Source organism: Malus domestica, chromosome 04 (assembly GCF_042453785.1).
Source record: "Malus domestica chromosome 04, GDT2T_hap1".
NCBI lineage: Eukaryota > Viridiplantae > Streptophyta > Magnoliopsida > Rosales > Rosaceae > Malus > Malus domestica.
In genome coordinates this window covers 6,707,935-6,727,926 of record NC_091664.1, presented here as the reverse complement: position 1 = coordinate 6,727,926, position 19,992 = coordinate 6,707,935, and the positions used below count along the sequence as shown (strand labels likewise).

General features: G+C 37.8%; 3 protein-coding genes across 4 annotated transcripts; 1 reads left to right on the top strand and 2 right to left on the bottom strand.

Annotated features, from left to right (window-relative positions):
- The first annotated feature begins 4,061 nt into the window (after positions 1-4,061).
- Positions 4,062-7,314, top strand: LOC103424908 (beta-amylase 3, chloroplastic). The gene is made up of 4 exons (XM_029100973.2): positions 4,062-5,027; positions 5,492-5,702; positions 5,967-6,077; positions 6,215-7,314. The coding sequence occupies exons 1-4, from the start codon at positions 4,501-4,503 to the stop codon at positions 7,004-7,006; spliced, it is 1,641 nt and encodes a 546-aa protein (XP_028956806.1). The 5' UTR covers positions 4,062-4,500; the 3' UTR covers positions 7,007-7,314.
- A 441-nt stretch (positions 7,315-7,755) lies between these two features.
- LOC114824345 (uncharacterized) lies at positions 7,756-9,221 on the bottom strand. 2 transcript variants are annotated; one of them, XR_011579925.1, is made up of 4 exons: positions 9,188-9,221; positions 8,908-9,150; positions 8,733-8,796; positions 7,756-8,074 (listed from the first exon to the last, which is right to left on the bottom strand). XR_011579925.1 is itself a non-coding variant. In XM_029100974.2 (3 exons), exon 2 carries the CDS (start codon positions 9,111-9,113, stop codon positions 8,925-8,927), a length of 189 nt encoding a protein of 62 aa, XP_028956807.1. In that variant the 5' UTR covers positions 9,114-9,150; positions 9,188-9,210; the 3' UTR covers positions 7,756-8,074; positions 8,908-8,924. The 2 variants fall into 2 exon arrangements, 1 of the variants encoding a protein (XP_028956807.1); XM_029100974.2 differs by lacking the exon at positions 8,733-8,796 and having other exon boundaries at positions 9,188-9,210.
- A 3,977-nt stretch (positions 9,222-13,198) lies between these two features.
- Positions 13,199-16,673, bottom strand: LOC103400384 (putative nucleobase-ascorbate transporter 10). Its single transcript, NM_001328715.1, is given in 14 exon segments — positions 13,199-13,417; positions 13,514-13,662; positions 13,893-13,970; positions 14,073-14,164; positions 14,255-14,313; positions 14,426-14,512; positions 14,703-14,799; positions 14,904-15,088; positions 15,228-15,287; positions 15,532-15,607; positions 15,741-15,841; positions 15,962-16,138; positions 16,234-16,331; positions 16,463-16,673. Coding segments are annotated over 14 exon segments (1,689 nt in total).
- Between the last annotated feature and the right edge of the window lie 3,319 nt (positions 16,674-19,992).

The window sequence follows — 19,992 nt, the reverse complement described above, 5'->3', positions numbered from 1 at the left end:
AGTCAGGTAGATGTTAAGAGTTTAGTGTTTAGAGGCCTAAGCGGTTTGTTTCTAATTAAAGTTATTATATAACAATAATAAAATATAAATAGGGAATTGTTGTTAGCACTCCAAAAATTTCATTTGGCACTCCAAACATTCTATAATTAGAAAGAAAAATACATGTGTGAGGAGTGTAGAATGAGATTTTTAGAGTACTAATAACAGTTCCTATAAATAAATGTCTAATATAATTTGAAAAAACTAGTATTTGCTATTTGATAACATAAAATGTAGAAGGAAGGATATATCTAAATGAGGCCTACACACTATGTGTATGTAAATATAAAAAAAAAAAAAAATTATTTGTGGAAAATTATTTTAATGCCCATAATTTTTATTTTCTAATACTTTCTTTCAATTATGCATGGAAGGGTATTATACTATTTTTATTAGTTTTTCTTTTTATTGACATATATCCAAAATAAAGTAAAAAAGTTAAGGTTTTAGAAACAAAATAAAACTAAAAGAATAATGTTTTAAAAACAAAATAAAATACAAAAAATTGTGGCTCACCACCTTCACCTGAATCTCTCGCCATCTCCCTTTCTCCAACCTTTCCTCTCTGCACTTTCCCCTTCGCCACCATGGCTCACCACCACTATCCATTAATCTAGCTTTTAAACAGTGATTTGTACCAATTTCTGAAAATCAAACACAATTCTCAACCAAAAATTTCAATTTTCGACATAGCACAACGATTTGTTTTACAATTGCACACTAAGACCGCCTAGGCATATAGAATTATTACAATATGAGTACAAAAAATTTGATATTCACATTGCCATATCAAGTTAGTAGAATATTTTATCATACCGAAATTTGGTACGATAATACTAATAGATTTTATCATATCAAAAATTTAATACAGAAATCTTGATACGATAACCGTCTCACGTCCAACCCTAATCATATTACATTGTCCCATTTCGGAAAGCATTAACTGGTTGCATAATCTCCGACTTTAATTATTCGAGTTCTTCCTTGTTTTATTTTGGTTCACGTGTAGTGGCAATATTTTTGCCACGTCGGCTACACGTCTGCAACACAAGGTTTTCTTGGTTTGTCACCAGATTTTTCTTTTATAATAATTATTTTTAATTTTAAAAAGTAAAAGAATAATTACGAAAGAATGTGACTCAGATATGAGAGTGACCGAGAAAGTCGAAGAGATAAGGTTTCCATAACCTCCACACGAATACTTATGGTCCACCTATTAACCACACGCCCACTCCAAATCATTACTTGCCTCAAAAGGACCAATAAATCAACATCAAGATCTAAGAGTTTCATTGAATGTTTTTTGTCATTTTAATAAATATCGTACTTTTTTTTTTCTTTTCAAAATATGTTCTTAGCATAGCATTTCTCCATCCTAATTAGCATCGTCTAATCCGCGTTTTTGTAAATTAATATCGTCTTTATATGTACCATTGAGAGCAATTATTTGTGAAGATGAGGTTGGATTTTATACATAAGTTACTTTCAAAATAATTCTTCCACTTGTCTATTTAACAAGCCAATTAAACCACTAAGCATGAAGAAAGCAAAGTGGTGCCCAAAATGTTTGGAGCACTGCAGATTTATTATCAATAGGATGGTGAATTTTTCTCAGCAAAACTTAGGTCGATATATGAAAAAACATGCAACATTTATAGATTAATTTGGTTAATTTCAAACGTATCTCCCTCTCACGTTTTCTATTACGGTGTTGCTGGTGGTGCGACTAGGATGGGAATGGCCGTATACCCCTCCTCACATCTACTCATTGCGTGATTAGTACAGATGATGCGATCAAGGCCGAGCTTGATAATTTGGTAGTCCTAAGAGAGAGCCTTAGAAGTGGGGCTCTAGAACTCTCTGATCTGTGACCCTTTGTACATGGCCGGCCCTGGATGCGATTGTGAGAGGAAGGCGCACATGGACTGCCAAAACTTTCTCACAAACAATAAAAAAAAAAGGCAAAAAATGCCAATCCATGGAGAATCAGTCAATTAAACGAATATAAAAACGAAGAAAACAAATGCCGAGTCATTGAAGCAGTTAAGTTTGAATAGTTCATACTTGGGGGCATAAAGACTTTGTTAGAACCACATGCTAAATTGGTAATGCTATTCCAGCACTACTACCTTCTATCTTATCCTAAATCAACCAAAGCCAAGAAAATTTGTAATTCTTGAGATATTTTCTGATTCACAAAAATGCAGTGTCGTCTGTGTGTGTGTATGTGTGAGAGAGAGAGAGAGCATCCATAGACCAAAGACAACCCCAGCTAGCTTGTTTGTGCACTGTTCAAAACAAAACCACCCAATGCTCATCACCACAAACCAATGTATTAAAAGCGTGAGGCGAAGCCTCACGGGATTATTATTTATATATATATATATATATATATATATGTTTTATATATTATACATATAATTGTATAAAAAATAATACTATGTAAAATAAACTTCCATTCTCAATTTTTCATTCAAATTCATAGTCATTCAAAAGATAATATCATCTAAATTCATCATTCAAAGGTAATATCATCCAAATTCATCATTCAAAAGGTAATACAAACAAAGAAAACAATCATTCATCCAAATCCTCTTCATATAAATCAAAATACAAACAAAGATATCAATCATTCATATAAATAAAAGGCAACATCATCCTTTTAATTATTTTTATGTACACAGTACACAACATATACGATCGAAGGTAGTGGTCGAATCTGTATTTTGAAACTGAAAACCCTTACCCAAACGGCGTCGTTTTGGGTTTGGGTGGTTTTTTAAAAAAAAAAAAAAAAAAAGGGCAGACAAGGCGCCTGAGACACCTTGAGGCGTGCCTCCGCCGCCTAGGCGTCTCCGATGAAGCCTTTCGCCCACTCCAGCAAAACAGAGGCGTTAGCCTCACCGCCCAGCCCTAGGCGCGGCCCGAGGCTAGTTTTTTTAAAACATTGCAACAAACTATAGATATAGGTCCTACATTTCGTTTCGTTTTTCACAGAGAAATTTTTATGGTCTCAGTCAATTGATAAACCACTCCAAGCAAATAAACAAACATTCGAAAATAAAAAGAAGAATAACGTACCTGAAGATATTCTCGTATGCTAGCAATTACAATCTAGATAACTTGCAGAGTGGTACCTAGCTACATTTCATTATTAACGAACAATAAAAGCGTTAAAACATGTACAACCAATGATATACAGCAGTTCATAAACAGTTTGACGTCCTCAAGCAAGTTTCTTAAACATTTTTGGGATCCCTAATAGCGTCATCTGATAACCGATCCCTAAAGCCAAGGTTATGGTGAATAGAAAGATAAACCTACTATTGCACTGTACTGGCTAGATACAATGGACCATAACCAAAATAAAGTAAAACTCAAATCACCTGCAAAATTCCTAAAACAAAGATCAAGAGACGATCGAGTGAATCAATTTAAAAACTGAATATAATTCCTCTAGCTAGACCAAGTTTAAATTACAGTAAGTATATACTATCTGGTCACCATTTTATCTGAGCTAAGTAGCCACCGAAACAAAAGATTCAATTCAATCACTTCACGCGGGTTTAAGGATAAATGAACAAACTTAGATAAAAACATGGAAAATGACAGGTTAATATGGTTTTTGGTCTAAAGATATCACAAGGCATGAATCATCAGTTGAAGATATTTTCATCTTTAGAGAAGAGCTCAAGATATTCCAATTTTTCACAAGAGCTAGCTCAAGATATTTTAATCATATAAGAATATCCAACCAAGATGCATGCATGCATGCATGGTTGCTGCTTCAAGTGTGTTGATTGCAGCTTCAAGTGTGTTAAGCATTCTAAATAAACTATCCAAATCTTATGACTAATATACCCCTGAAAATCATTCCTAAGTCCTAAGTCAAGGCAGTCCCAAAAACAAAGGAGAAACAAAACCATTAGAATTTTGTGGTTCAATTTTTTTTAATTAATTTTAAAATTTTCACCTGTACTATAATTAAATTCAAAAGTCCTTGTCGTCAATTGCTAGTTGCAGATATAGCTAGTCTCTCATGACCTCATGGTATTCTTAAGTAATCTTTCTTTTTCTTTCGGGTTTATGCCTTGTCAACCAAAATACAAATTCAAAAGCTCCTTGTAACAAAATAAAAATTCACATTTTCCTGGAAATTGCAAGAATGGAAGAGGTGTAAACACGTAGAGAGAGAAAACGACTTTGAAAAAGTGAGCTGAGTCAGACCAACAAAATAAAATAAAAATAAAATATGAGCTGACCTACTTTGATCTTTTGCACTTTTTCCCCTTTCAACTGGAGCCCGCCAAACCGGCCAAAGAGGAAGTCATTTTTATAAATAAGGAAGCAACCCCTTCATCCATTCTCATCACTTTTTTCTCCTCTCCCTACCTTACCCTTCCCTTCCCTTCCCTTCCCTTCCCTTCAAAACACAACACAAAACACATTTTCAGCAATTAAATGACGTTAACTCTCCGTTCTTCAGCTTCGTTCATCAATCTTAAAGACCACAAGGGCCTGAAAACCTCCGATGACTCCCCCGGCACGATATGCTTTGCACAAATCAAGCCATCATGCCGTCTCCGGGCAAAGAGTTCAATCCAAGAAACACAGCTCTTGCATGAGAAGAACTTAATGACTATCTCCGATGGAAGGAGAGAGTTGCTCCACGCACTCCCAAATACTGCTCACAGCAGCACTGACAACAAGGTGCCTGTGTATGTGATGCTCCCGCTCGACACGGTGAGTCATGGAGGGCATTTGAATAAGCCGAGAGCAATGAATGCGAGTTTGATGGCCCTGAAGCAAGCAGGTGTTGAAGGAGTTATGGTGGATGCGTGGTGGGGATTGGTGGAGAAGGACGGACCTTCCAAGTACAATTGGGAAGGGTATGCTGAGCTTGTGCAGATGGTGCAAAAGCATGGCATGAAGATCCAAATCGTCATGTCTTTTCATCAGTGTGGAGGAAATGTTGGAGACTCATGCAGGTGTGTTTGCTGGTTCTAACTGCTGTCTGTTACGTTTAATGCTCTCTAGAGCTTTATACAAGTTACAACACATGCTATAAGATTTAGTAAAAGGTGAAACATGTTTGAAAGTGCATTTAGGATGGTTAATAGCACTTTTGAATGACCAAAAGCAATTTTTAGTGCTTTCTAGATAAGTACCTTTCTTTGGAAAAGCACTTCCAATCGCTTTTTCAAGAAGCAATTGGATTTTTAATAGAACCTTTGACATGCTTAAAAAAAAGTGCTTATGGGCAAAACCTTTTTTCTACATAAGAACTCCTAAACATGGTAGTCTTAACCTGCATAATTTTTTTAGATTTAGATCATCGTAATACTTAGGACTCGAGAAATTCTGTGTATTTATTAGTCATGTTTTTAATCTATCTCCACCTAGTGTGGATTTATGCACTGATCCACTAAACCACAATTATATGAATTTTCAGCATTCCTCTACCTCCATGGGTGCTTGAAGAAATCAGCAAGAATCCTGACCTTGTTTACACAGACAAATCAGGCAGGAGGAATCCTGAGTACATATCCTTGGGATGCGATTCATTGCCTGTTCTCAGAGGAAGAACTCCCATTCAGGTCTACACCGATTACATGAGGAGCTTCCGCGACAGATTCATTGACTACTTGGGCGATGTTATTGTGGTAATTATCTGCAACAAAGATGTTATGACTTTAATTTATGCTATTATTCTTGCAGTAGGAATTCAAAAGTTCAAAAAAAAAAAACTAGATATAAAAAGATCTTTGCCAGTGTTTCGCAAGAACAATAAAAAAGATTATCAAACAGCACAAAACTAATTTGGTCTAGGGCAACAAATGTTAACGTTCGTCTCAACTTAAGGTCATTTTGAAGTTTACAAGGGGCTTGTTTAAAGGTCAGAAACTCAATTTCAATTACTTCTATAGGAAATTCAAGTAGGCATGGGTCCTTGTGGGGAGCTCAGATATCCAGCTTATCCAGAAAGCAACGGAACTTGGAGGTTTCCTGGAATTGGAGAATTCCAATGCTATGACAAGGTAATTCCAGTGAACATAAGCATTTTTCCTTACTTTTGACCAATTAAAATGACCTTAAACGGAATTGGAACTACATAATAACTCGATACAATTTCTGCCATATTCATTATTCCTAAACATGCTTTTATGACATGCAGTACATGAGAGCTTCCCTGGAAGCATCAGCAGAGGCACTGGGGAAGAGAGATTGGGGAAGAAGTGGACCACATGATTCCGGCCACTACAATCAATTTCCTGAAGACACAGGATTTTTCAAAAGAGATGGAACTTGGAACACTGAGTATGGACAGTTCTTCCTTGAATGGTACTCCGGAAAGCTACTAAGACACGGAGATAGAATACTGTCAGCTGCAAAAGGGGTATTCCAAGGATCTGGAGCTAAATTATCTGGAAAGATTGCTGGGATTCACTGGCACTACAGATCAAGATCACATGCGGCTGAATTAACTGCGGGCTACTACAACACTAGACACAGAGATGGTTACCTACCAACTGCCAAAATGTTCAGCAAAAACATGGTTGTATTAAACTTCACCTGCATGGAAATGAAAGATAGAGAACAGCCAGAACATGCAAATTGCTCACCAGAAGGTCTAGTGAGGCAGGTAAAGATGGCAACCAAGAGAGCTGGAATTGACCTAGCAGGAGAGAATGCACTGGAGAGGTATGACACTGGTGCGTTTGCACAAGTTTTAGCAACAAGCAGATCAGATTCCGGTAATGCCTTAAGTGCATTTACATATCTCCGAATGAACAAGAGATTGTTCGATGGGGATAACTGGAGGAACATGGTTGAATTTGTGAGGAGCATGGCAGAAGGTGGCCGGAACAGACGTCTATCAGAGTGTGACTCCACCGGAAGTGACCTCTTTGTTCGTTTTATCAAAGAAAAGAAAGTTGAGAAAACAAAAGAAACTCTTCTCGTGTAGAGATGTTAGAAATTATTTATGTGCAGCTTCTAGTACAAACAGAGTATAGTTTAATTACTGTAATATAAAAAATGAAAACAAAAGTATAATTATATGCAAACACCATAATTTGCATCACTGAGATGTAAGATGGTTAAAGAAAAATTAATTGTATATGTATCCGCTACATGAATGGCAGTTGATGTTCATTCAATCCTTTCCAGGTATTCATAAATTTAGTTTAGAGGATGTTTGGCTGACTCTTTTGAAAAGGTTGTAAGTCCGGTTTGTTAAATAATAGTATGCAACATCCAAGTACTTCGACATAATGTTCTTCAATTTCTCTGTTTGTTCTTTGCTTAATGCCTCAATATACCTGTATTTCTCCGTTCAAATGATTTATTGTACTCTTCTTTTGTTATTTACATATTAGCTGAAAACTATTGACAACACAACCAAACCAAGAGTAACAGGGATGAGAAACATATTACATACCCCAATCACTTAGCCACTCGGTTTGACTGCCAGAACAATATGTGGAAGCCAATTTGTCTGCTAGAGAGGTCGTTGGGGCAACTTGATTTTAGCTTTTGATGAAACTAAAGGAAACACTGCATCAAAAATGCAAAGAACAACGTTCATAAGTAAATCATGACGATGGTTAGCCAAAGTCTGATCAAAACCAAGTAAGACTGCCTTGTTAATGCAGAGAATGCTTTCCATTAATTCGAATTCGAGGACAAATAGCATGAACCGTAACAATTTCTTGCTTTTGACAAGAAAAACAAGTTTCATTAATGATAAAGGTAAAACAAACGGCTTCGAAAACAGAACAATCCAAATTCATTCATACTTCAACAACTATCTCACAACATACAAAAGGATCGAATGTTATTTGAACTCTACAAGACGGCACATTCCACCATCAAGGATAATGTTAGAAGACTTCAGAACATGGTCAAATATGCCCCCCACAGAAGAGCGTTTTGTGAAAGCCCTGAAGACATTTCTTTTCTCAGTCCCAAGCTATATGGATGAAGGTGGTTTTTCTCACTGCCCACTTGATGCCATCAACCTTGATCCAAGCACCTGAACATGTCACAACCTAAATTAAGTTCTATAATTGATACATTATTCAATAATTAAACTTGTGTTTCGGACAAACATCACAGCTATTCAAGTATTCAACCATATTTATTATATAGATGAACACTGAGAAAACAATATAAGAACCATAAAAGACCAATTAACACATATGACAAAGAACGTTTAGGTTTCAACACAATTCTAATAAGGAGTAAGAAGACTATTAAAGCAAGATGTGGTTGTCAAAGAAAAGGCACAGAACAGATACATCATTCCCTTAATAACTTCCAATACTGAAATAAGAACATATGGTTCCGATTCATGTTCATCCTCCAAGATACCATCAGAAACCTTTAACGATGAAGCATATTGATGAGTAACCCTATTGCAATCATACTCCAGTGCTTTGTTCTTGGCATTTTATCAGCATTACTATAAACAAAACTGTTGGAAAATGTACTTTGACAGGAATATCACAAGCATCCTATCTTTTTTTTCGGTTCAGTCACCACAACGTTAGGTACGTAATAAGTACGCCATAGTTCAAGGAAAAACAGTGAATCATAGCCTGCTGGTCAGAGGATTTTTCATATCATATATTAGCTTCTTCTTCTTTTTTGATGAAGATATTATGCAACTGTTAAATTTTGAATTCCAGTACCTTCCTCACTCCAAAATCAATTACAATCTTTAGACACGAAACGGAAACACAAATTCATGGCATTCTGCAGAATCAGTAACCCACAATTACTTGCAAACAAAAAAACAACAGTTAACTTATCCCAATTAAAAAATTGAATACAAGATAAATTTGGAGAGTGGGAGAGTAGAATTACCCCAAATCAATTCAACTTCAAGCATGTGGAGGCGGAGGTGAATGTGGCGGATCGGAGTTGGGATTCTGGCGGCGAAGGTCTTCGATCAAACTTCCGAGTTCTTTGCGAGCAGATTCTCTTCCGAACATGAATCCGTACCATCCGGAAACAGCAGAGAAGACAGTTGCAGTGACAATTGTATGAAGGAGTGTGAAGGTTTTCTCCATTTTCTTGGAATTGGGGTTCGGGGCGTTTCAAGGGTTTATGAGGGATCTTACACGGGAAATTTGGACAAAATAGTCCAATTTTGGATCTAAATAGAGTTATAGCCGGATTAGAGGAAATTGGAGGAATGGTCCTGAATTATGATCGAAATGTAGTTTTGGTCCTTAAACTTAAAATTCATTAGATTTGGTTCTTGAATTTAATAAAATGTAGATCATTGATCCCTCCATACTAACACCGTGAGATTTTCCGTTAGTTTGATGACGTGATCTTTGTGGGCTTCATATTTTAGTTAACTATATGCCACGTGGCTTTAAAATTCAAAATAAAAATAAATACAAACATAGAGAAAGAAAAGAAATAAAAATACTAAAAATATAAAACTTAACTTTCTCTCTCTCCCGTCTTCCCTTCTGCCTCGCCTCCTCCAAACCCCAGCCAAAGCATTGTAGCACTCTCCAAACAACCAAAACAAATGAAAGTTTCTTATCCAAATTTCGAACACGTCTCCCTTTGTAAACGAATTCACAATGACATACATCAACGCTGTCTCGACAGGTAAGATTCAAGAATTTTGTGGGATGCGGGTTCGGGGTTTGGTGAAGGATGTACTTCGTGGGCTACAGGTTGGGGTTGGCTAGGGAGTGGGGATTAACGATTGGGGGTTGGAAGTGGGAGGTTGGCGGGAAGTGTATCAAAGATTGAAGTTGAAGGGGTGGGCTGCGAGTGTTGGTGGATGAGGTAGGCTTGCAATTTTTGTTGTAATTTTCATCTTTTCTATTATATATAGGTGAAACTAACACGTAAACACTTTTAACTAAAACTTAACGGAATTGGTAATGAAGGACTAACGCTCCACATCTTATCAAGTTCAAGGACCAAATATAATAATTTTTTAGTTTAGGGACTAAAGCTACAATTCTAGGATAGTTAAGGGACCATTCCTCCCATTTCCTCGCCGGATTAATACTACGGTCTAGTATTCTTACTGCTCTATTGTCGAGCCAAATGATGGATTCAGATTAGTGATTAATCATCTTTTCTAGTAACCGATTTATCTCATGTTTTGTCACTTGAAAGTTGAAACATTGTTTGCGAAGAGCAACTCCACCGTAGGCAATTGCCCTATTGCTGGGCAATGAAATCCATTGCCCACCCCCAACCCCAAAACACTCCAGCTCAGTCGGGCAATTGGGCTCAAGGCAAACCCGAGGAAGAAGTCAGGTGAAAGTTTATGGCCCGAACACTTGAGTGGATGTGATGCAAGGCTGAAGTTAGCTAAGTTATAAAAGTATTTTGCGTTGTTTACGCGCACGTGGGGTGTGTCTCCGACAATGTTTCAAGAGGTAGGGCCCATGTGGCAGCCCACTTAGTTACCGTTGCCCTGGAGTGGCATGGCCTACAGGTAGTTACTATTCATTTAAGGGGATCGAGTTGCCTATTTTCCAGATGGGCCTTAAGGTTGGTTTGGGATTGTGATACTAAAAAAAACAGCTTATCCAAAAATCCAGAACATCAAAGGTGTTTGGTAAAACAAAAAAACTTTTTTTTTTTAACTGTTGTCAATTGACAGTAGAATAGTACAGAAAAGCAAAAGGAGAATCTACCATGTTTCTAAAAAAAGTGCTTCTTTTTTCAAAACATAATAATCATTGCTCATTTAAAGAAATGTTTAAATAGCACATATACCCCCCACCTATTTTACAAATTATAATATTTACCCCTACACGAGCACGGTACACTTTATCCACCCATGGGAAAGAAGACGTAAGAGGACCCTGGAACCATCTTATGGGTCCCGACTACCATTGGAGAGCTTATCAGAGCAGCAGGGGAGCAAGTGAGCAACTAGAATTTTTACCGTGTGGTTCCGGTATAATCGTAACAGAAGATGCAGATAAAATTCTTGATGCGGACTGGATGATGGGAAGCTGTATTTGGTCAGTGAGACAAATTTTACAAACTCTTGGAGCAGGAACTCATGCACAAACGGATAATAAGGTTGCACTACTTCAAGTTCTAACTCAATGCCAACAACTGAACGGCAGACACGGAATTCCGACACAGGTTTATGTGAGTACCCCAGGCCGGTGCTATTGCAACATTTTTCTAGCGCTACATGCTCTACACTTTTCAAGGCAAAACAGTATTGGAGCTTATCAGGTTACAAGCATCCAATGCATCAACAAGGTATACTGCATCGCCAAGCTATACTGCTTTTTTATTTTTCATTCATGTAATGAAATTGTTACTCATAAAAAACTCATAATATTCTTTCCTATACGATTATAAGAACCTGGTTCTGGGCTTTTACTATTTCTTGAGACTTGTCAATGTTGTCATCATAGCCTTTGTTCGCGTTGTGTATTTTTTTTAAACAAGGGGATGGAAAATCACTCAATAGATTCTAGCATAAACACAGTGACCAAAAAAGGTGTGTGTGAATCACAACATCGTAGGTGTCAGACACATCTTTTCATCATCTCTGCTCGTATGATTCTCAGGACTCTCTTGACAATATCAACCTGTTGTCACAAGGTTCTTGGAATTACTGTTGACTCTAAAAACCACCAAGTCTACGTGACGCGCAGACCGAGTAACTAATGAGCTAACTACGTCATTCGGTTGTGTGCAGGGCATGCCAACTAGACGGCTGAGCTTGGCCGGTGAGTAAAATTTGTTGATGTTGCGTTGGGAGGGCTGCTAACTTCTGAATCTCGCGACTGCGGCCGAGGTAGGAACACGTCTCAGCCTTCTGGTTCTAGAGCCTAAAGACAAGGCTGCTAGTTCTGCGAAGTTCAATATCAAATTCAGCTCACAGGGTGCTGAATGTAGTAACCTGGTAACACCTCACTTCACCAAGAAGACTGATGAGATGACCTCTGCCAATAAGGATTTGAAAATCCTTCTCGACCGAGACTTGGATAGATAACCAGTCAGCCTCGTCGCAGTGCTGTTTATCCAAACTGAAGGTGCTTCGCGGTCGGCTGATTCTACGACAACAATGTTGTTTATCCAAACTGAAGATGTTCGCCGGTTGCCTTCACAATGTTGTTTATCCAAACTGAAGATGTGTTGGCGAAAATGAAAATAAAAATCTCAAGGTCGTTGAGAGGTTTCGCGTAGAGCGAAGGTTTGAGCAGGGCAATTTGTGTGTTGAATTGGAGAGAGCCTAAAATGTTGCACGGTGTCTTGTATTTATAGGGACGAGTATGCACTGGTTGATAAGCTGATAAAGACTCCTAAGCCATTAAAACTCTTCCACTGACTTGAGCCTCGGATAAGCCTTACTACTCCCAAGACTCTGAACTTAGTAAAAAATGCAACCAAATTTGATCCTTGTGTTTAGTCTTATCACATCGAATCCCAAGATAACCTGCATGCTTGGAATTGAACAAATAACGTTCATCTAAACAGCCACCAATTATATATAGCTGGTAGCCTTTCACACGGCATGCAGGCCAAGTCCATCATCAATTCAATTCATCTGACAACATCCACAAATAACCCAGCCTATTTAGGTCTCCTATCTCACCATTATCCAAGCCTTGCAAATCCCATGATATGCCACGTGATAAGAATCCAAGCCGAGTTGCTCTAATCCACATGGTACACTGCTAACAAATCCAAATTAAATCGGACTGTTTCGCCTGTCTCTTCGTTGGGGCTATGACTTTTATCCCATTTATTTTGTACAAGAAAATCGAGATAATTTATTGAATGATAATTATTATGATTAAAAACCATAATATTATCTCTTAACAATAGCAAATTATCTTAACTTTCTCATCCGATGGTTAAGAACCATGCTCATTCAACGGCCTCGATTACTTGGGCCGATGGTGTAAAATTGGGTCCAAACAATTACGCATCCTTCTCTTTGCATGTCTGCCTGTGTATGTTTATGCATTGCTCAGATTAGTACAGGAAAGATTTTCATCAAACTCTGTTACTGGCTGAAGAAATAACAAGTTAAGGTTCACCGGTAGGAGTTTCTCTTTTTCTTTTTTGTCAAGACAGTTGTGAATTACAAATTTCAACCACTTAACCACATAGCACAGCACTCGGACAAATTTTATACATGAATTCAAAGGGCCGGGAAAAACTTGTTCAATCTGCATGGTAATGCATAGAACTCGTCATTCCTAATATCTGAACCATACAAGCTAAACTTCTCCCACCAGTACAAACCACTGTCTTTTCGAGATGCATTGTCTTCCCGGGCCAGTGAACAATCCAAGACCATTGCTACAATTGCAGCTACCGTCGTGTGAGACATGAAGATCACAGTAACTAAATCGTCGAACTGAAAGTAATTGAACAAGATTTGATAAGGCCAACAGTAACATTCTAATGGAAGCAAGACACAAACATTAATAGACTAGTCGAAAAATATTCTCACCCATCCAGAACTGCTTTCGGCGCCTTTGTGATAATATTCTCTGAAGTATTGTGGGATAGAAATCCCCAAGAAGAAAGAGAACCCCAGTATAAATTTTGTTCTAAAACTGTTCAGGTTACAAAACTGAAGAAAGCCAAGCCCTGCAGCAGCTGCAAAAGGACATTGTAGGCGACTGTTAAATATGAGGCATTGCTAGCATCTTCTGTTTTTGTTGCAGTTTGTCCAGCAACTATCGCACTTAGTTATCTTTTATTCGAGCGATATTTTAATCTTTACTAAGGACGTGGATTCAAAATCATCATAATGCATGTTCTGTGAAATCATCATATTGCAAATGTCAATATAAGGAGCAGATGTCTGAGGAAACAGAGATACATACAGACATAGCCATATAAGACGCAGTAAATAGCTGCTATGATTGGTGTTGGAATAGAAGCAAATAGGGCTCCAAATTTTCCTGGTTAAGAACACCATCTTGGCAACATGAGATACTTGTTTAACACATTTCAAGTACAATAATCAACACGAAACTAGGTTGTAAGTAAAATCGTCTGCATACCAAATACTGAGAAGAAAATCATGAAGCCAGCTGAAATTTGGATGACTCTACGGCTTCCAACTTTTGTCAATGCTAATAGGCCAGCATTCTCACTACACCGAAATCAGAAGGATGTAATAAGAAGAAAGCGTCTGAAACAAGACATTTTTTTTGGCAAACAGAGATTAGTGTGAGTTCATTACACTGATGCTGCAGAACCAGTTAGGGAACCAAACATCCCGTCAAATAGAACTCCTATACCCTGAAAGCCAGAAAAACATATCAAAGTCGGATACTGAACAAAGCAGCAAAAGCACCTATAATGAAAAATTTACAATTCTGAAGTAAAAAGGCAACAGGCAACGATGTCTTACCAACCAGCCAACTCCACGGCTAACAACAGAAGGTGGTACAGGTGTGGCACTCCCGTATCTTGCTGTAGTGAAAAATGTACCAGTCGACTGTAAACATTGCAGGTACACTATCAATATAAATATAATTTGTATTGACATGTTCTCTAAGCAAACCCGGTGCTAATTGTGAAATGAAGTTAATGCAACAGTACGAGTGTAGAAGTTTTAACATGAATCTAGTTTGAATTATTACTGCACTACACGCATTTCTAAATGACTTTAGGGAAAAGGAATGGACCTCAAAGGTTGAAACGAAAGAAGCAGCAATCATTGCAAGAGCTTCTCCTACATTAAAAGTAGGGCTTCCCCATTGAAATGGATATGGAATGTATATCCTGCATATTTACACAGAAAAAGGACAAGAAGTTCACTGTTGTCAATGTACTTGAGAGTCAACAGGAATTAATACAGAATTACAGATTTGCATATCGAGACTGACCAGGGAGCTGCACCAACAAGGCCAGAACGATCAGTGCGGCAACTCAGTTGAGTTGTTGTAGGTTTGTTATTATATGCACCACTTGAGGTTAGAAGTTGTGCAAACAACCATACAATTGGGATGGAGAACAACACTGCAAATCTGTCGCATATTTTCTTCTTGGTATTTAAAATATGAGGAAGATACTGCAAAACATTTAATCATATATAACATTACCTATTTCCATGAGAAAACTAACGGAAACAACTCTCATTCGATATCATACACTGTTCGTTATCTGGGGTAGACAGAGGTAATAACTAATTATAATTGATCAATATTTACCTGTGCAATGAAAACCATGACGATCAACTCTGGAACCCCGAGTTCAACACATCTGGCCAACTAGAAGAAAAGGAAACGAGAGGTGGATAGTGAATGCACTGCCTATCAAATTTAATGGTGAAGAGTAACCGAAACACAATTGTCATAATACAAAACACCAGATTAGGATGATGAAGCTATTCATGAATCAATGTTTACTTCATGAATTTCCATACTTGAATGTAGTTTTAAGTGGATTGGGAGCAAGGAAGTGGGGAAGCAAAAGTATGAGAAAAGAATGAGGGATCGATCAAGAACTCTTTACCGTAGGGAAACCGAGACGATAAACTCCTAGTCCAGTAAAAGTTATGTATGGGACAACAGAAAGAGGGCTAAGGCACCTGAATCAAGTAAAATAAGAAGTCTTGGCCACAACTCACAAAGTATCAACTATCACTAGTACTAATAATCTGAGAATTTTAAACGATTTCTTGCCATCCAAGAAACCAGACCTTCAGTTCAAAATAACTTCACCTTATTGCATTTCTCCACAAGCCTAGGAAGCCGATGATCATCTGGAAACTGGCGGTAATGATTAAGGCACCTTGTATACCTCTCATAGTGTCCAAAAACTTCTGAAAGATTCATTCATAAGGCCAAATAAAAAAAAAATTAGATTCGTACAGAAAAAAAAAAAGAAAAAAAAGTGAAATCCCTAGGTAGTAGAAATTATTCTTCAACCAATTAAGCCTGACCTCATGAGGATCTGAATAATCCTTGTATCTACTGGCTAGGAGTATGGATGTTGTGGGGATTACATATGTATATGAAGCCGTTACCACAGTAGGAAGTCGGGTTCCAAATAGAGACTGGAAGAGCGTGTTGAACCCCGAAACAAAGAGCATGGTTTGTATCACCCTAGCCTTCTCAATCTGTGACAAAAGGGGAGTGAAGTTAATCAAAAGAATGCAAGCACAAAAAATAAAAGAGAGTCATAAAAGTTGGCAAGCAAGTATTAAATCCTTACATTTCCTCCACCCATTTTGGGGACAAGCATACTTGGAATTAGGACAGTAATCCCAAGAGTCAATAGGTAGTGCTGGAAACCCAGCATGATTGCTTCAGCTGCACAACGACGGAAGATATATTATATGTTGTTTAGTAATGGTAAACATGGAGTATAACGGAATCCCAAAAATGAACATGAAACATTTAGTAATTTATATTTGAGAAAAAGGGTAAGGGGGAATGCATACGCCATGGTGGCGGGCTGTTAACACAATACTGGACGCCTGGTAATTGCTCTTTCAGTGGGTGTGGTTGTAACTCCTCGGTTTTGTTGTTGTTGTTGCCACCACCATTTCCACCATTGCAACCACCACTCCCACCATTCCCACTACCATTTCCACCACCACCATTACTACCTCCGTTGTTATTGTTACCACCGCCACAACAGCCTTGAGCCATGTCCTGCTAGTTTAAGCACGTTTACGGAGGAAGGAGAACCCAAGAGTTAAGAGAGCAAGCAAGAGCTAAATGGCAGCAGAATTCAACCTTAAAATACCTGTCATGTAGTAGACCGTTACGAATTCAAATGACCAACATTTACTGAATTGAATGATATGTTTGGCTGTCAAATAGTATTTGTAATTTTTCATTGAATAGTGAACATTGTCTAATGTCTACGGTTTTTCTTATATAATTAACCACTAATTATTTCTGCTTTTAATCTACTTAAATGGTAGACAATCATAGCTTGCTTACAATTCAAAATCTTACTCATTACATTTTAATTGCATAAATAATAAAGAAAAGTAATGCTAGGTAGACTAAATTTGCAAACTAAATTTTATTTTATTTTATTTCAAATTTGGCCCAAAGTCCATTCCACTCCAAAATTGTTATCATAGGAAGTGACTTTGAGGAGGATTTATTGATAAACAAGAAAAATACAATATGTCAAGGGGAACATGAGGCCAAACTTGGACCATTAAAGAATTCATAACAACAAGTCAAAACCTCTATTAGCAAAACCTATAACAAGGGAGCTTAGAAAGGTTGTGAGAATAAGCAGCTGCAGCATAAGGAGGTCATGAATCCCACCAATGGACACCGGGGTGATCAAAACCATAATTGGCCAAACAATTAGCAACGTGGTTACCCTCTCTAAAAGTATGAGAAATCTGAACCTGCATGGAAAATAAGTAAAACTCGACAGTTATGCCAACTGACTGTGACAGCCCGTCCCTAATTTTACGATTTTATAAATTTTAAATGAATGATTTGACGAAAATGTCCCTAGAGACGAGGGCTTTGACTTTCGTTGACCAGCGTATATTGCGACCTACGAAATATTCTTTTATCGTATTCTCGAAGTACTCGACGGTACGAACGCGTAGACGCAAGCATAATCAAATTTGAAGCTGCGATAAAGATTTTGTAGAATTACGAAATTTGAGGGTGTTTTATAAAATTTGAATTTTTGGATAATTTATTATTTTAATATTTTTGAGTGGATATTTTAAATATTTTATAAATTTTCTGGCCCATGGGGTCCACACTCACATAAATTCTCCACCCTTCTCTTGACACCTGGCAAACTCTCTCTCCCTCAGGCTCTCATGCCTCTCCACCTTTCATTTCTACGTCTTTCTCTAACTCTCTCCTCCCTCTGCAAAACAAGTACGTCGAGACCTGAGGCACCATCTCGGTCGCCACTCTGGCGAACTCTTCCACCACCAGCCATCATCATCATCACTACATTGTCCCTTCTCCCTCATCACAAACTCCCATCTCTCTTTCTTCCTTTGTGCTGGCTGCATATGAACACCAACGGAATTCGGTGATATCTCAAGTTTCGACGACAAAACACCTCAGGTGTACTTTTCCAGATTTTCCAGCAAGAGCTCAACGACTTCAAGCTGTTTTTCGACCACCTCCGACCATGGTAGAGGAAGTCAAAGGTATATTTCGATTCCTTGTTCTCTGAGCTTTGTTTTGATATATTGGAAGGCTAGGTTTAGTTAAGTTTTGGTGTGGTCGGAACTGAGTGGAATCTGGCGGTTGCAGTGGCAACCAGCAGGAGAAGAAGATGGAAAAAAAAAAAAAAAAAGGAAAAGGGGGCCCTGAATTTTAGGCCATTGCCCCATGACCCTTTAACCCAAGGTCCAATTGGCCCATTTACCTAATTGGGCTCAGAATAATCTAAGAATATTCTTTGAAATATTCTTGGGATATTCTCTGGAATATTCTTGGGATATTTCTTATGTTGGCTTTTCGGAAATGTCTCGGAAACCCTCATAGATTAATTTTGACGTCCTGAGTCCGTTTTTCACATCCATTTAGTGAAATCCCGAAGTTTTAACGTAGTTAACCACTGGGGTGTCTCAATTGACTTTTAGGGTTAACCTTTGACTTTTTGTAAAATATGTCAGGGACCCTCCTTAGCGTATTTCGACACCCTGATTTCAAATTTGCACTCCGTTTTCCCAAATTTAATCATTTTAGTGGAGTTTTACTAATGGGTCCTAATATTATGCTTATGTGCGATTATTATCGGTGACTTCGGCTATTCTAGTTCGAATGGGTTCGACTCAACGACATGATCTGTGAGTGGGTCTTTGCTTCTACATATTATATATATTTATTTAGTTTCCATTTATACATTTGAAAAAGAATTTCCTATGCATGCCTAGATTAGACTAATGCTTATAAGAATTTGCAAAATAACAGAAAGTTACGAAAATATCATAAATCCTACGGGATGCACATGTATGCATACTGATATGGAGTTTTAATTACAACCATGAGTAATATCATATTTATTACTATTATATTGACTAGAATTATCGAATTACTATGGCATGACTAAATTGATGTTATTTGCTCATCGTTTGCTGCACCGGTGTTGGTACTTGCATAGGTCCGGGCCAGTCTTTCATGTGTATGCGCACATCGCATTGTACGCTCACTTTGGGTCCATTGTAGGTGCTAGTCCTATTGTACAGGTTGCCATAGGCAACTTCGACTCGTATGTACTGCGCATAGCACCGGTCTTCACGTGATTATAGTATTAGAGCGTATATCATTGTTACACCCAATCATGTTCATGTCAGAATACCTCTGCATGAACCCGTGTCTCAGCATGTGTCGATGAGCACTCAATATAATATGTTTGCTTATGCAAAATTTTGTGATTATGGTCGTCATGCGCTTATTTACGAGATATTGTGCCGTGATGAATTCTTGAGGTATTGCAGGCTACAGTAAGTATTTTCTTACTATATGTAGTATGTATATTTTAGAAACTATACTTGTTTTACAGCGAGGGGTTATTATGTTTTTGAAAAGGTATTTACAAAATTTTATTTTTAGGCCCACTCACCCTTGTTTTTCACCCTTCCAAGTTTTAGTAGTTGAGTTTTTGTATCGACGAGGATTCTTGGCAAAAATCAATAATATAATTATCATCCTACTTTACTGTACTTTACTTATGCTATGACATCACATGTGAAATGGGTTCATTCCTGTTCACCAGTGCACTCTTGTATTTAGGCACTTTTAGGTTTAAATTTATTCACATTTTCCACATGACCACACTTTATGGCTTCTTCCCCCTTCGAGTGTCGGCCAGCACATCTCGATTCGTTGTCCAGGTAGACATTATAGGTCGAGGTGTGTTAGTTTGGTATCAGAGCTAGGTTTCGATACTGGGACCTGTGGGTGATGGGCCCACCATGATTGCGCTGCACCACTCTAATAGATGGTTTCAAATGATTCTAGCAAA

Bases quoted from the DNA above. Each gene is read 5' to 3' on its own strand.
- LOC103424908 (XM_029100973.2), top strand. From the start codon at position 4,501: ATGACGTTAACTCTCCGTTCTTCAGCTTCGTTCATCAATCTTAAAGAC. The intron at 5,028-5,491 runs GTGTGTTTGCTG...ATGAATTTTCAG, and splicing joins AATGTTGGAGACTCATGCAG to CATTCCTCTACCTCCATGGG. The intron at 5,703-5,966 runs GTAATTATCTGC...TTACTTCTATAG, and splicing joins ACTTGGGCGATGTTATTGTG to GAAATTCAAGTAGGCATGGG.
- LOC114824345 (XM_029100974.2), bottom strand. From the start codon at position 9,113: ATGGAGAAAACCTTCACACTCCTTCATACAATTGTCACTGCAACTGTC.